General features: G+C 43.1%; 2 protein-coding genes across 2 annotated transcripts in view; one reads left to right on the top strand and one right to left on the bottom strand.

Moving 5' to 3' along the window:
* Positions 1 to 1,145: 1,145 nt before the first annotated feature.
* GLRX (glutaredoxin) lies at positions 1,146 to 11,755 on the top strand. The gene is made up of 3 exons (XM_084833695.1): positions 1,146 to 1,451; positions 5,763 to 5,875; positions 7,993 to 11,755. The coding sequence occupies exons 1-2, from the start codon at positions 1,233 to 1,235 to the stop codon at positions 5,871 to 5,873; spliced, it is 330 nt and encodes a 109-aa protein (XP_084689821.1). The 5' UTR covers positions 1,146 to 1,232; the 3' UTR covers positions 5,874 to 5,875; positions 7,993 to 11,755.
* A 3,992-nt stretch (positions 11,756 to 15,747) lies between these two features.
* Positions 15,748 to 16,950, bottom strand: part of RHOBTB3 (Rho related BTB domain containing 3) — a 54,057-nt gene continuing 52,854 nt past the window's right edge. The window contains exon 14 of the mRNA XM_084833694.1: positions 15,748 to 16,430. Coding sequence (XP_084689820.1) covers positions 16,315 to 16,430 — 116 coding nt within the window. The 3' untranslated portion in view covers positions 15,748 to 16,314. The remainder of the gene's footprint in view (positions 16,431 to 16,950) is intronic.

Raw genomic sequence — 16,950 nt, 5'->3', positions numbered from 1 at the left:
GGGAGACACTGACTGGCCCAAGCCATGTGTCCGAATGGGGATATTATTACTATTGGTTGATTTATTTGCTGTCATCCAGTGAGCCTCAATTATCACGCAAAAGTTAAACTGTGCTGATTGCAATCCCACCACTACCACAACATGCAGTAAATTAAGTTGGATACACCCAGGTCCATCTGGTGGAGGAATAAGACAGAGAAAGGAGGGAAATCTCATAACTGAGCTACAGTAAATTGAGATTTCAACTTGTCAGGGATTTCCCTCACCATGTAGAACTGGATGCATACAGCCTGTTGTACCACACAAGCCATGCTATCCTGAGCTCCTTGCAGGAGGATGGAACCCCATGCAAGTGTGATAAATACATACATCTGCAGGCACAGATGGATGATGTCTGTTTCCAGGACCCAAGGACTGCACCACCCCAGTTGAATGAGCCCGTAGAAGCTTACGCCAACAGTAATCTTGTGCATGTTTGCTCTTAAGTACGTCCCACTGTGTTCAATGGGGCTTATTATTTAGTTAAGTTATTCATTTCATTTCATTTCATTTCTGTACCGCCAAATAGCTGAAGTTCTCTGGGCAGTTCACAAAAATTACATGTTTAGGATTTCAGCATTTGAGTGTTATGAAACTGTGCATTATATCAAGGCAAGTGTCAGTTCTAGTCCTCCTGCAGTTAGTTTGTCACTTCGATAAGCCCAAAGAGGGTGTAATACAGGCCTAATGCAATCAGGCAAGGAGAGGCAGGCTGAACCTGCTTATTTCATTTTATATATGAGAGGGATTTCTACCCCATCAAATTCCCTGGGACTGCTATGCGCTGTTTATGTGAAATCAGGTCACACTGTGGGAATTGCATCCCAGCAAGCAAGCTTCAGACTGCTGCTGTAAAGGCTCTCCTACTCATTATCTGATGAAGGCAAACACGATGTAGCAAGCACTCCTGCTGTACAGCAGACAAACATCCGGTGAACAAATTACTTCACGTCCTGTGTAGGAAATGCAGACTTGCTTACACTATGCGACAGTTTGGAGTCCTTTTCTCATTAAAAAGCAAGAAGCAAAGAAGAGAGGAGGAGAAACTCCTCCTACAGGGTGTTGGCCCTTAAAGGAGGAGTGAGGATTGTAACTCATAAAAGCTTGAGTTCACTGTGCAGTTGTAACAGGAGCTGCTGTGTCCTTCGCTCTCTGCTAGTATTTGAATTGCGTGTTTGTTGCTGGGAGGTGATATGGTCTCTAAAATGGCCCAACAATTTGTGAAGAGCAAACTTGCAAGTGATAAAGTGGTTGTATTTGGGAAGACTGGCTGCCCTTTCTGTCACAGGGCTCTGGACCTTCTGAAAGAACTTAATCTTAAGCCTGGGCATTTTGAATATATTGATCTAGTAAGCCTAAGAGACATGGATGATATTCAGGACTATTTCCTGCAGACCACAGGCGCTAGAACAGTGAGTTTCATTTTAAAATTTGTTGATGTTGAGATTCGGGGGGTGAGGGGGTAATACTGTTCTTGCTTTCTAGCTGAATGAGAAACAGATTCCTATTCTGATGCATCTTTTCCAGACAGTGGCTTTCTTTCCAAAAACATAAGTGAAAAAAAGCCTATACTTGGTAACACTTGAACAAAACTTTCAGTACCTCTTTAGCTGTAGGTGGATCAGGAAACAGCCATTCTGAGTATCTGCTTTACAGTCTGTTGAAAAAGATACAAAGTATCTCTGGGGCTCTGTGTCAGATTGAATGTGGTGTGGTGGATGTGTATCTTTAAATGACTGCAAATGTCATATGGCAATGGATAAACAGCATCTGTTTCCCAGCAATAATGTACATTCTCTATAAGAGATTCTAAAACTCTTCTCTGAGAGTGTTTTTGATAAGACACAGTGAAAAACCCCTGCATGTTGGAGGCTCTACAGACCTGGCCTTTTGGATCATGACCAATGTGTGCACGGAAATGCAGTGTCTGAAAGCAGCCTAGGTGCTTTAGATATCACTTCTGTAGAACTTTGCATCATTACCCGAAGGATGTGCAGCAGCTGTAACATAACTTACCATATACCAAGTTTGTTCTCATGTTGTAATCTAGAAGCCAGAAAGTCTGTCTTCTTGATCCAGTTTTCAGCCTGTGAAACTTAAATGGCTCCTGACTTCATTCAAACTGTTCAGGGTGAGTAAGTGATAAAGCAGTGGGTGTGGTGTCCACTCTGATGGTGAACCAGGCCCCTTGGTGGGTTGCCAGGGTTTTTTTTACCCATGTTGCTAATGGCTGCCTGACATGCAGAAATCATAGACAAAGCTTGTTTTCCCTTTCCCTGTGATGGAGGTAGAGTGACAGGAACAATTTTTGCACAGGAGTAGAGACAGTAAAAATGGTTCCACTGAGAAGTCTCCTTAGCAAGCCAAGCTGAAATGAACAAATTCTGTGCAAAAGTATGATAGTGGCTCTCTTCACGCCTGAGTTTTTTAGCAGGATCTTTCTTCTTTAATCATTAGTTTTCGTGGGAGCTTTAGATGATGCCTCTGCTTTCCTGCTGCTGTCTCATAACTTTCCTTCTTTCTGTGATCTGAGAATGGGGGAAACCCAGCATTTTCTGTGCTCACGATTGAAATCGTCATTTTCCCCCCTGTGTATTTCCCCTTTAGTGCTTTGTGTGGGCATGTGGTAGGGGGTGTTGCTGGGCGGTGTTGAATAACATTAGCATGACAACAAATTGGTGGGAAGGTGGCGCAGGTCGCTGACCAGGGTTCCAATGACTGTTTCTGCCTCTCTCCCATTCCACTATGAGCTCCGAGATCCCCTTGAATACAGCAATGCTTACTTCTGAGTAAACTCATTGGCTGTAAGGCTTTCCTTTCCTGGGAGTAAGTGCCATTGATATCTGTGTGGCTTGCTTCTGAGTTGGCATGCATAGGAGTGCATTGTAAGTCTACTTAGACTAGCAGTCTTAAGGTCTCCCATCCCTTCATTGCATTTACTTTGAACCTCCCTCCCCCACTGATTTCACTAACTGCTTCTTCCCCCCTTTGCTCACCAGATTGATGGGCTTTTTTCCTCCCCAGGTGGATGGGGGAGTCTCCCTTCTCAGCCATGCAGGAGAAAGACTTGACAGTTAGGATTTCACTGGGTATTAAGTGCCTTTTCTCCTCCCCTGAATAAATTCATCATGCAGAGCTTGGAATGGTCATTTTAATAGTTTCCTTTTGGGGTGTGGAGTTGTTTTAGATAAGGCAGTAATGCTGAGGTGGTTTTCCATAGTATTCCCTCCCACCTAGCCAGCCAATATCTCTTCTCCTAGCCCACCTTTCAGGGTCATTGGGATGCCATAATAAGGGGGAAGAGCAACAACAGCATGGGGGGGGGAGGGGAAGCAAGCTGGGTCTAATGAGGAAGGTGTCCCCTGTGAAGCGGTTGCTTGGGTGGGGGCTGCTAGAGATGGCTTGTTGCACTGATTGTATACAAGTCTGTTTGTAGATTTCTTACAATTTCTTACGTAGTTGGGAACCGGAAATCGGTATACCCTTCAAACTCAATAGTGCAAGCAATATACTGCATTTAATTCCATCACACACTGACATATTTAGCAGAGAAGGTCTAGCAGTGCCAGCAACCTCGGGGTAAGCCACCGAGAAGACTCTCTCTCCCTTGGAGGAAGGAGGGGACCAGGTCCCATAGCCCCCTATCCAGTAGGCCAGTAGAAGGGCTTCCAACTTCCCTCCTCCTGTGGAGGAGAGGAGGGACGGGCAGAGCCATCAATCATGTTACAGGAACCAATGATCAGGGGAGGGGGTATGGATCAGCAGCCCCCATCTGTCCTGATTGCTCCGTGCAGCTCGGCCCAGCCATGAAAAGATATAACGCAGAGGGATGCGCTATGAAAGATGCCTGTATACAGGGCCAGTCTAAATCCCGGAAAAGATCAGGAATCAAAAGGAGTGGTTTGTAGTGGAATAAAATTCCAGGTGTGAAGACAGCCAGTGTTCTTTTGCCCCTGGCAAGAGAACTTCAGGGTGGATTGTGCCCATTGTGTTGTGGGAATCTATATCTAATGAAACTCTGCATTATATGCTGAGAACAAGCCTTGTTTAAAATCTTGCACTTGGGCTGCAAAATAGTACTATGATACTGCTGTAGCACCCTATGCTGGCAAGCAACAGAAAAACAACAATAGATGTTGGATAAAGCTTCCTGTCACACTACCTGCATGCTAGGAATGATGGCCTGTACAAGCATGTAGGAGCCCAGGGCTGAAAATTTTCTCTTCCTGCACTGCCACTTGCTTTCCATGTTCACAGCTTTCCACAGGCAAGCTGGCTTCACTGTGTTTTAGCCAAATAGTGCACAATGGTGGTCAACCCCTAAATGTTCAAGGCAAGGGATCCGATAGTCCTTATTCATGTGTCCCAGTGATTTCAGAGAGCCCCACCCTATGGCCTATGTAGCCTTTCTCCATGCTGGGAGAAGCAGGAGAAAGACTCGGCTGGTGCTGGGAGGAACTCCTGGTGCTGGGAGGAACAGCTGCTCCTCCCAGCGCCAGCTGAGGCCCCCACTGCCTGCATCCCCACTGTTATCTTCAATTGGAGATAACAGCAGGAGTTCCTTGGGGAGGGGGACTTAGAGACCAAACCCACACCTGCTGGCAGAACCCAAGGGGCCTATGCAGGCTAGATGCAGAACCCCTTATGATCAGAGGTTCCACATCCCTGTTCTACCCTATGCATGACTAAGTCTGGATCTAATCCAACAGGCTTGATGGAGTCATTGCAAGCAGTAAAAAAATGCTTTGCACTGGAAGGAACTTCCTCCTGGGTGCAGTTTCGTTATGCAAATCTACAGGGTGAATCTCGAGACTTATGACATAGTAGTCTTGGTGGTAGTTGATGAGTTCACTCTATGGAAGATAAAATCATGCTCTGTATCATGCTCTTTTATCTCCAGTATACAACAGAGGCTTATTCTAGGTTTTTGAACCCAGCATAGAAAACACATTTACAATAAGTCTGCCCTTAACAAAGTTATTTATGCCCTCCAGTTGCTTTGGAGAACAATCCCTGGCCATTGGCCATGCTGGCTGAAGCTGATGGGAGTTGTAGTCCAAAACATCTGGAGGGCACCTGATTGCCTCCCTGTGATGTAGATGGTCTTGCTAATTAATTAGTAAAGCTTTCATCTGGCTCTTGTTATGCTTTTGTTTCCTGATACGTTTGCATATAGTTTGGCCTTGTGAAACCTAAGAGAATCTCCCTGTCACTTTACGACTTCAGGGCAAACTTCCACCCAGCATCATGTTTGCTTGCATTTATTTCCTATATGCTTTATCTGCTTACCCTGCACAACAGGGGGAGGAGAAGGATGGGAGAAAGAATGATTGGACCAGCTTGGCAGATGATGCCACTGGTACATATTGTCTCATGGATTTCAAGCTTCTAAAGTGATGGGAAGAGTTTCCAGGTTTTCACCTCATAGCCTTAATCACATGATGAGTACAGTGTCATGGCTTACTAAAGCCTTCCCTAGACTGGTGCCCTCCAGACCTGCTGGACTAAAAGTCCCATCATTCCCAGCCAGCATGGGAGCTGCAAGCCAACATATCTGGGGACACTAGGTTGGGGAAGGCGGCTTACCACATAGTAAATTACTAAGCTACCCAGTCTTGTTGTTTTTCTGATAGCCTGCTTCCATCTCCTTTCTCCCTAGGGACTGCACTTCTCAAGCGCTTTCCTCTGCTGCATAACTCTAATAATGTCTCCATGTTTTCTAGGTTCCTCGTATCTTTATTGGAGAAATTTGTATTGGTGGCTTTACAGACCTTGATGCTCTTAAAAGGAGTGGAGAACTTGAGCTCATGCTAAGAAAAATTGGGGCCTTGTGAAGGTAAGTGTCTGGGCATACCTTTTCACCAACTCAGGGGAAAAGGAAGAAATCTAGATGCAACTCTCTGAGAGAACTAATGTCCGAGACAGACTTCTCATGTGTAAGCAACTGCATCATTCAAGCAGATGCCAGTGCAACTGCCTATGCACAAATAAGCAGTGTGTAGGTGACTGTGTGTACAAACAGCTTAATACGTGGAGCTCCACCTATGTAGCTGCATACAAGCCTATGCTATATTTGTTCACGGACAACTTGCTGTCTTGACATGACTGGTTCATGATCTGCCCAGAGGCTTTTAAAAGAAGAGTATGCTTCAGAAAACTTTTTATAATGTATGAGGTATGCATCTGGCTGCAGAAATGAAGCAGCAGCTAAAGATGGCAACAGCAGTTGTTGGCATCTCACGTGGTTTCAATTAAAGAAAAACTAGACAGCTGGTATCTTGCCTGTGGATGGTTATTGCAAGGTAATCTATTTCTCAGATTGTACTAGTACAGTCTTCTGCAATGCCCTCCAGGTGTGTCGGTCTGAACCTCCCATCATCCCCAGTGGAGGACATCAGGCTGGGGAAAGGCTGTGCTAGTTCAATACAAGAAATGGGCTGTCTTGCAACAACTTGAACCATGCCCAGAAAGGCATCCCTCCTTGGGATTCCTTAGGAAAGATACTTAAGGTCTAGGGCAGGCTTCCCCAACTTGGTGCCTTCTGGATGTATTGCATTTCAAACCCCATCACCCTAGCCAACATGGGGGATTATGGGAATTGTAGTCCAAAGCATCTGGAGGGCTCCAGGTTGGAGAAGGATGCTCTGACTGATTGCAAATGCTAGAAGGGAAGCACTAAAATGGGACAAAATGCAAAAGGAAAACATGTTCTCAAAGGACCCAATGAAAATTGATGATGATGATAATAATAATAATGTTTATTATTATCCCCAATGTGTTTTGGAATGAAGAACGTTTTCATCAGGGGCACTCTTACAAATTCAAATTCTAGATACAGGCTAAGCCAGCTTCCAAAGCTGGTGACTATCTCTCTCATATCATCAGGGCCAGGAAATATGCAGATAATTGAAAATGTGGCTGACCCCTGGGAATGAGCTGCTGCTTCCATAAGATAAGCTGCAGCTCGAGCTCCCGCCTTCTCAGGAGTGTGTTGTGCCTGTCTCTGGGACTCTGGCTTGGAACCCTACAAGCAACAGCTACAGAGCAGCTCCTTAGTTCCCATATGTTGGGTCAGTGAGTCCAGCAGGTCCTGTTGCCTTTTCATTTACAAAGAGCTGCTAACCTGCCCTGCACAACATAAGTGCCCTCCTAGCCAGCTGCACTTGCTTTTTCTGTAGTCCATCTGTCATTGCAAGCTGCACTTGGCTCCAAGCCTGTACTTTAACAGAGTGCCATCTGTCAAGAAGGTGCAGGGATTTCTTCCCTCATGGGATCCTGTGCAATAGGCAACCTTGGATCTCTTCTCTGTCACATTTAAGAAAGGATCAAGTGATCAGAGCTGTTGTAGAACTGGAGGGTGTCAGCCCCGTGAGCCTAATGTTTTAAGAAAGTTATTGAGGGGGAGGGGGGAGATGGCTAAAATTCAGGGGCTTGTGGATTTCATTAAGGCCCTTCTACCATCCTCTCCATAATCTGAGCACTGGGTACTGGGCAAAGCAATCCAGTGCTGGGCTTGGAGATGGGGTTGGGTAGTAGAAACTTGGGGAGGAGCACCCCTGCTAAAATATTCACTATCCCAGTTGGTGCTGGGATTTCAGAAAGTAAAGGCGCAATCCTATACATGTTAGGAAAGAGTCCTACAACTCCCAGCATTCCCCAGCCAATGTGGCTAGCTGGGAAATGCTGGGAGTTGTAGGACTTCTTTTTGTCTAAACATGCATAGGGTTGTGCCTTAAGTTTGAAAAGCTCATGTAAAGCTGAGCAGTTCTCAGTGGCTTCAGTAGCCCTGGCCTATCCCATAACTGTGTTTCCAATGCCATAATCTCAAGTTGTGGTTGGCTTCTCTTTAGAAGCAAGCTTTCTTTTAAAGTACTACTCAGGTTTATTGGAGTTGCTCAGCATCCTTTCACAGAAATCTTCCTTTGGTTTTAACTTGCCATCTTTAACTTTCAGACTGGAGAGTACTGTGTGCTAGGACTACTTCTTGCTGCAGCACAAGCCTTTGGAAATGAAATTGCGGTTCCCTGCCTCCTGCTTTTCTTCTACATCTTCTCTGATGCTTACTATGCATTTCAAGATAGAACATCTTCTCTGATGCTTACTGTGCATTTCAAGAAGATAGTGATGGTGGGAGACGGTCTGGTTTGCTAAGAATATGGCTGTAACCTATGGCACCTTTTTGATATGTCTGTACCCCTGCTAGCAAACTGAAAACAATTAGTTCTGGTCCAATAGAATAAAGTGCTTGTACTAGCAAGGAGTTTTATTATCCCTTTCTCATCATACCAAAGTCTTTGACTTGGTTCAATTCCATCCCCTACAGGCATGTACAGATGTCATCTTGCTCTCCTCACCTTGTGCAATTTCAGCTCTTCTTGTTCTTTCTATCTGCTCGCTCCTTTTCCCCCGGCCCCTCCAAAACAGGTCCCCTTCCCTTCCTTATTACAAAGGTTGGCTCCCCCTCTGCAGGTTCAGAGAGACAGAACTCAGACCCATACACAGCTGGTAATCCATCATGAACAGGGGCTAGCTACCTCTGAATCAGCCACCCCCACTTGAAAACTAGGGTCACCTTATATCATGGGTGTAGAACCTCAGGTCGATGGGACAAATCCAGCCCCCTGGAGCCCTGATCGTTTGGTAGTTTCCTGGCTTTTGTGCAGTTTTTTGCCCAAAGTTGAAATGCCTCTCTGAAGGCATAGATTTTTGAGGTAAGACTTTTCAGCTAAAATATATTGTCTTCTGCCCTACCCACTATTGAAATGTGGCCCCTGAGAGCTTCTCTGAAATAGAATTTGGCCCTCTGGCTGAAAGAGGTTCTGTTGCCCTGCCTTATATGCTACAGCTCTGGTAACCATTTAGGCTCTTGTCTCCTCTCCCTTCATTCACATTAGGGATCACCTATGACATCAGTCAGCATTTCCCTGGGTTGCCCCTCACCATTCTTCTAGTGAGTCCTCTGGCCAGAGTTCTATATGATGCCCACACAGGCAGGAAAAGTAAACTTTAAGTTTAGTAACACTAATGCCAAACCACTTTGCAACCATTCTCTTGATTCTTACCATTACTCCCTGAAATAGTGAGGTTCCTTCTTATAATTCAGAGGGGGAATTGAGATGCCACTGGAATTAATCTAAGGCTACCTAATGAATAGCAAAGAATACATAAGGGCATTCAGACAATGAGTTCCTTAACTTGAAGTCTGAAGTGGTGCAGTCCAGCACAAACACATCACATCAAGCTCTAATTTTTATTTTTAAACGAACAAATAAACATGAGAGAGGGGAAGACTATGACAAATGGACAGTGTATTACCAGCTGGAAATGGGGGCTGAAACAAGAAAGATGAGTGAGGAAAGAAGAGATTGGAAAGTAGTACCCTTCCTCCTAAAACACCATTCCTAACTCACATGGAATTATGTTACCTAGTTAACATGGTTTTCAAAGCCCCTCTAACCACCATGCACTAGAACTAGACTTAGTCATACATAGATTAGAGCCATTGAAATCAATGGGACATAAGTTATTCATGACTAACTTCAGCCCCATTAATTTCAATGGGTTGATACCACATATGACTACATCTAGATCCAACACCCTATATACAGGCTAAGCTCATTTGGCTCAGTGAAGAACCCAAAAAAATGCATTTTGGTGCTACTGCTTCAGTGGTTGAAGAAGGTTGCCATAAGGTCTACCTGTTTAGGCATGTGCACTGGACCCTATTACCAAAAATGTCTAGGCTCTTCCCATTTGGGTGCCTGCACAGAGGCCAACAAGAAACACTGGTCTCTCATGCATTCCTTTGAGTAATGGGAAGCATTAACAAATGTCAGGTGACTCTGATGAAAGTCTGACACACCTTGATGATAATCAATCTGTTTTCTTGTCAGCTATGCAAAATTCAAGATGACCTAACTTTTCCACCCATGTCATTGAAGTTTGTCTTTCTTTGTATTTTGAGGGGAGAGGTCATTATTTGGTGAGTGCTGTTAAGCAGAGTAATTGCAGATTTCTTTTTGAAGTTGCTGTCTTCAGATACAATAATAAGTGTTTTAATGTAATTTCAGGGTTTCTATACTTTAAGATACAATTGTTGCATAATAATTGAGTAACAGTAGTGCATTTGAACAAGGCCATTTAGTTTCATCGGTAGTTTCCATCCCAAGAACTAAACATGTGATTCAAAAGCTGATTGCAATTACCATTGCTCATGGGAATATCCCCACAAATAAGTCATGTGATGAAAATCATGGAAAGAACATTGGGCACGAGCAAAAGCTGTAATTTTGCATACTGCCATTCAACCTACATCAAGGTGGTCTGGAGAAGGAGGGTAGTCAGCTGATCCCTCTTTGAGAAATCGTTAAATCAGGGAGTTGGAACCACACTCCATCCTACATGAGCAGAAGGCATGTTGTTGCACAAGTGCAAATACCTTTTTCCTCAGATGTATGAAGTTCTACTAATGCTAGGATCCTGATCCATCATATTGGGTTCCACAAGCTCTAGGCTCTTGCACAACCTATCATGCCTTCATATTTTAAGACCAGATTTGCTTGTGCAGTGTTTTTGCAGAACTGTGCTGCCGCTACAACTCTTCTATGATTGCATATCTGGATCCAGCCTGTCAGCTTTAACAGAAAACACTGGCAAGTTTGGCTGAGGAGGATTCAAGTTTTTGTGAAAAGCACTGAACTCTTGACCAAGTTTAATTTTATTGTGGAGATGCTGAAACCAGGAGTCCAGTATAGTGAAACCATGAGGCAAAGAGGTGGGTTTTCCTATGTATCCATAATGTATGCAGCACAATGAAGTATTAACAATAAACCATACATATTGTAAATTATAGACGTGCTCTGTTTGAATTTATCTACCATGATATAAATTTCAGTTCCAAAAGATAATCAAATTTACACTCCAGCATGGTTTGAACTACAGGTATTTAATGGGTAAAAGAATCACATGAAATGAACACATAGTAAAAACATTTTATTTTCTTGTTACAAGGAGTTAAATAGTACAATGACAATCTTGTAAATTTAAAGCACCTGCTAACCTGTGGAAATATTGTTACGTATTGAATACATGCCATAATAAAATAAGTGTTTCTTTTAGCTACAAACATTCTTATCCATGTAACAAGTCTATAACAAACTTTCTTATTGTGATCTTAGGGTGGCCTCTTCCTATACCTTTGTGCTAGTATTTATAACTTCATTTAAGTAATTATAACAGTCTGTTATTGGAAATAATTTTCTTATAAAAATAGACTTTAAAGTAATCCCTTCAATATGTGAACTCCCTAGAATGCTATTTATTAATATCTGATTATTAATACATCTATTAGAAATGCAGAAGCTACTGCCAGTTGTCTTTCAAAGTAAACTACCAGTACAATCCTATACATGTCTTTTCAGTAGTAAGTCCCATTGAGTTCAATGGGGCTTACTCTCAGGTGAGTGCACATGGGATTGCCACCTTAATTGCCCATGAAACCTCTGAAGAGAATATGAGGAAAGTTACAATTTGATCATATGAGTTTGTGGAAGAGAGGAGAGGATTTCAATATCACAGAAGGAATTACGGTGCAAATGCATGTGCATATCAGTGAAGTTGTAAACGCTGTAATTTTTGTGGCCATCTGGCATATCAAGCTATCCAAGAGTTTGAGTTAACTACTTACAAAAATAAAAATCCACTGTTTGTATCAATATTTTATGGTCTTGCTATTTTTCAAGTTAAACTAATTGAAACGTGTTGAGATATACTCACCAAATAAATAATATCCCTAGTTGCACAAGCACTTCATGTGATTTCTAGTCCTTAAAAGCCCCAACTAGTTATTCTCAGTTCTTAGGAGCTTTTGACTCTTGTTCTTGCCATATTGCAGGAATATTAACAGTTCTGCTTTTCCCCATCAAGTTAAATGCAATTACTGTTTTACAGCATGGCTGCACCATAGCAGGCCATATAATGAGGCCTTAGATTGGGGTATAAATATTTTGAGAGTAAAACATTAGTCTATAGCAAATGCCTACGAGTAGCTACCCACTTCCAAGTGAATGGATCGTCTACAATAAATCTTAATTTTAAAACACTTCTCTGTTTAAGAAAATTATTCCTAAGATTACTTGGCAAAATCACTGCAATAAATTATCAATCCATTTGTGATTTGCTGCAGTGATTCAGAATATGCATCTAATACATGAAAGAAAAGAGTGCAAGTAAGGAATTACAACCTATTTTGTGTGTTTGCATACTTAGCAAATAATTAGACATTGGTATATAAGGGAAAACTTCATGCTTGCCCTACTGACTTACAAAATTGTTTTTACAATTCTACAATTAAAACAAAGGTACAAATTATAACTGATTATACTTCATACATTTCCATATTACTTATGGTATGTCAAGCAAACAAAAAAGGCAGGTAAAGTTTTTTAGACTGGATTCATAAAAATCCCACTACAGGCGATTAGTTTCTAGTAAGAGCTCCACAAATGCTTCACATTTTAAAAAAAACACATTAAAAACTTAATATAAAACATTATTTACAAGGGCCATGGAAATATATGCAAGGAACGCTTGATCTAGTGCATTGTCTAAAAGTGCGTGCTCTGGGCTGGGAAGTTCCTATTCAAAACTCACCTCAGGTAACATGGGCATAATCCTATACCATGTTTGTGCATGAGGAAGATAGAGTGTGAAGTCTCTGCATGTGCACAAAGGTCCTGCAGATTATGTGAATACATGTATATAGCCTCACATACACAAAAACAGGCTATGGTCTTGGCAGGAGCATGCCACTGCACAGCAATAGGAAGCATCTCTTGCCATGTAGGACGGCATCCAGCCCTCTTGAGTCCTGGACAGCCCAGGCACACAGCTTGAATGCAGTGTGACCACATACTGGGCCTACCTGGAACAAACTCTCAGAGGTGTGTGTGTGGGGGGTGTTTCCTCCTGGGGCACAGTATGTCTGGGCGGGGTGGTACTGTCCCAAAGCCCCTACTTGGGCTTCTAAGTTCAGCTTTCATGACAGAGAGAATCCATAAGGGTTTTCTAAGTTATAACCAGGACTCTGAATTCTGCCTGGAAACAGACAGATAGCCAGTGAAGCTGCTGTAACAAGGGAGTTGCGTGCTCCCTATCAAAACCCTGGTCAACTGTTTGGCCGCAGCATTCTGGACCAGCTGAAGTTTCAGAATAGTTTTCGAAGGCAGCCCCATGTAGAGCACATTGTAGTCCAAATGGGATGGCATGCATGACCATGGCTATGTCAGACGTCTCTAGGAAGAGGCACAGTTGGTGTACTAGCCTCAGCTGTGCAAACATGCTCCTGGCCGCTGCCAAGACCTGGGCATCCAGGTTGACGGCTGAGTCTAAGAGCTCACCCAAACTGTGAGCTTGAGTCTTTGGGGGAGTGTAACCCCATCCAGCATAGGCTGAATCCCTATTCCAATCTGCCTTTCAACTGACCAGGAGCACCTCTGACTTGTTCAGATTAAACTTCAATCTGTTGCCTTTCACCAGTTCATTACCAACATCTGGCATCAATTTAGAACCAGAACAGCTTCCTTGGATTTAGATGGAGATGAGAGATAGAGTTGGGTGTCATCAGCATACAGTTGGCATCGAACCCCAAAACTCCAGACAATTTTTCTCAGAAGTTTCATGTGTATGTTAAATAGCACGGGGGATAAGATGGAACTCTGAGGGACACCACAGGCCAAAGGCCACAGGGCCGAACAGGAATCCCGCAGCACCACCTTCTGAGATTGCCTCTCCAAGAAGGACAGGAACCACCACATAAGAGTGCCTCCCAATTCCATCTCAGACAGATGCCCCAGGATACCATGGTTGATGGTACTGAAAGCCGCTGAAAGGTCCAGCAGAACTAACAAGACACATTCCCTCTGTCCAGTTCCTGGTAAAGATCGTATACTAAGGAGACCAAAGCAGTCTCTGTCCCATAACTAGGCTTGAAATGGATCTAGATAATCCATCCCATCCAGAAATCCCTGGAGCTGAGAAGCCACCACACACTCCAACACCTTGCCCAAGAATGGAATATTGAAGACTGGCCAGAAATTATCCAACACAGTGGGATTTGGGGATGGTTTTTTTAAAACAAAGGTCCTACCACTGCCTCCTTTAGACAAGACAGAATCACACCTTGCCATAAAGAGGCATTCACCACTGCCCTTACCCACTGAGCCAGTCTCATGGCTGCCTTTATAAGCCAGGGAGGGCAAGGGTCCAGCACACAGGTAGCAGGCCTCACTTCTCCAAGGATCCTATTCACATCCTCAGGCTGCACAATTTGAAAAGTATCCATTGTAATTGGACAAGCAGGAGCCAAAGTTACATCTACCAGACCTGTGTCAACTATGGCATCCAAGTTGGCATGGATACAATTGATTTTATCTGCAAGTGTCATACTCTAGTCGACATCTCACCCATTTCATCATCCACAGCATCCTGGAAAACCGCAAGGCTCGTTGGGCTCCATGCCGTGGGACAGGATGCTCAGGAGCAAGTGTGTCAACTGCTTGGGCCATTTCTCTGTTCAAGAGATTAACCAGGTCTTCCACAGAATTGCCTGCTGAGGAGACAGGAAAATCCCCAAGAACCATCAGAAAACCATCCAGATTCATCCATCTCTTGGGGCAGACAATCTTAATTGCCCCTCCGTGCCCCACAGAGGCTCAGAGTCACAGCAAATTTAAACCCCACCAGGGAGTGATCTGTCCATGAAAACAGAGCTATAGAAAATTCCTCCACCCCAGATCACCATCATCCCACCATACACAGAAAACCAGATCCCAAGTGTGCCCTGCTGAATGAGTGGGGCCAGATACTATTTGGGACAGACCCATGGTTGCCATGGAGGCCAAGAAGTCCTGAGCCATTCCCGGCAAAACGGCCTCAGGATGTATGCTGAAGTCCCCCAGCACAAGCAGCTGTGGACACTCCAGCACCAATGACAAGACCACCTTGGCTAGCTCAAGAAGAGAGACTGTTCAGTAGCGGGATGGGCAGTACACCAACAGAATTCATATTCTGTCCCAAATACCCTACTTCAGATACACACACTCAAAACTGGAAGACTGTGAGATGGGGCACCTGGACAAGGGGATAGAATCATGAAAGACCACTGCGACTACTCCTCCCCACCCCTCAGGCCTTGCCTGCTGCAACACAGAGAACCCAGGTGGGCAAGCTGGGAGAGATTTACTCCCCCTTTCTCATCCAACCAGGTCTTCATGATAAAGGCCAGGTGAGCACTCACCCAGGATCAAGTCCTGGATGCCTGGTTTTCCTGTTCACCAACCTGGCATAGCCAGCCTCTGCATGTTATGCCCATTGCTAAGCTCAAGATGCAAGGTACTTTTGAAAAATGTTGCCCTTCACACACTTTCTTTAGGAATAGTTTTCATGAAGGAATTAATGTGGAAAATATTAGGTCTTAATTTGTCATCTATGTGGAAGGAATTGGCAGGAATTTAGTATTGTTACAGAATTCTGATGTTTCAGTTTTCCCCCACCACAAAAACCATTCAGCAAACACCTTTGTAGAGGCCATTATATTGGAAACAAGAGAGAGAGAGAGAGGGAGAGAGAGAGAGAGAGAGAGACTTATTTCTCAATTGTCTCTTGCCTTTCAGGATAAGGATCAGCAAAAAAAAAGAAAAAGAAAAGATTGGCGCTGTTTTTATTTTATTAGACACCTCAGTGAGGAGAAAACCTAAATAATTTTCTGGAGAGATAGCTTTGTAGTAATGTAAAGAATACATCACTAACAGGCGATACACCTTTAAAATTCTTGTATAGAAACATAATACCAAGTCCCCTCGTTTGTTTTTACAAAATTCTTAAAAGGCCCATAAATAAATTACAGAAATTCTTAACAGAACCAACTAGAAACAAAAAAGTGGGTTAATGAATTTGGAATCTCTCTCCTTTGGACTCTTAGAATTCCAGTGACAGAGGCTGACAAGATTACTAAACTCTATATAGTCCGTACTCCTCTAAAAAAACCAGACCCAGCAGCACAATTCAGACACATCCTGGTTAAATGCTTATCCTGTCCTACAACTTGTTTCGCATGCTTTTAAAAAGTGCAGTAGTTATTCATTAGCAAGTGCAATATTATATAAATTGTTTCACAGCATTTAAACTCAGTATTTTCTTTTAGGCTTGTGAAGTTGTAAGATTCCTGAAGCAAAACGTCTTTGTGATTCTCTTCTTCATAAATGAAGAGCTTTCAGTTTACATTACTAGACAATGGCATTTCCGAGAATGAATGTAGTTCCTGTACTCTGCAAGCTGTTTCAGGTACACACTAGAAGGCCATCTATGCATCTCAACAAAGTTGCGTTCTTCCACTGAAAGAAGAAAAGAAAAAACACAAAGACTTGTATGGGTTGTTATGCTAAAAGACTGTTATATCCAATCTGATATGTCTGAACAACTTCTTAAGTTTTTTCTCTCTAAATTTGTAAGGTTCTACCTAGTGTCAGATGTGAACTGCAATGACAGCTTCAAACATTCTGCACTTAACTTATTTTGTAGACAGACATGATAGAAAGCAATTAAACTGAGTTCTACCACATGGATATGAAAATACACACTTTAATCGGAGACTACTTTAATCTGAATTTTGCCTAAATGTAATATGAAAGAATTGCCTGTATATCTTTGCTTCTAGAGAAGAGAAGCTGAAATGTGAGGAAGTAAATCACAGATTTGAGGAGAAGGGGGCATTGTAGCCCCTGCTAAGTTTCTAGATTCTGTCTAGACCCTTTTAAGAGCTCATTAGGAAGGAAGGGAATGGAAATCTATAAAGCTGTCCCTGCTTCCTAATTGTTGGTTTTTATATTACTGGAGAATAAGATGATGTACCGG

This window comes from Heloderma suspectum, chromosome 2 (genome assembly GCF_057233095.1).
Source record: "Heloderma suspectum isolate Gila_16-S chromosome 2, 16-S_ref, whole genome shotgun sequence".
Classification (NCBI taxonomy): domain Eukaryota; kingdom Metazoa; phylum Chordata; class Lepidosauria; order Squamata; family Helodermatidae; genus Heloderma; species Heloderma suspectum.
This window is presented reverse-complemented; position numbering and strand designations above follow the sequence as displayed.

Excerpts from the sequence above, each read along its gene's own strand:
- GLRX (XM_084833695.1), top strand. The coding sequence starts at position 1,233 with ATGGTCTCTAAAATGGCCCAACAATTTGTGAAGAGCAAACTTGCAAGT. Across the intron at positions 1,452-5,762 it reads AGACCACAGGCGCTAGAACA|GTTCCTCGTATCTTTATTGG; the intron begins GTGAGTTTCATT and ends CATGTTTTCTAG.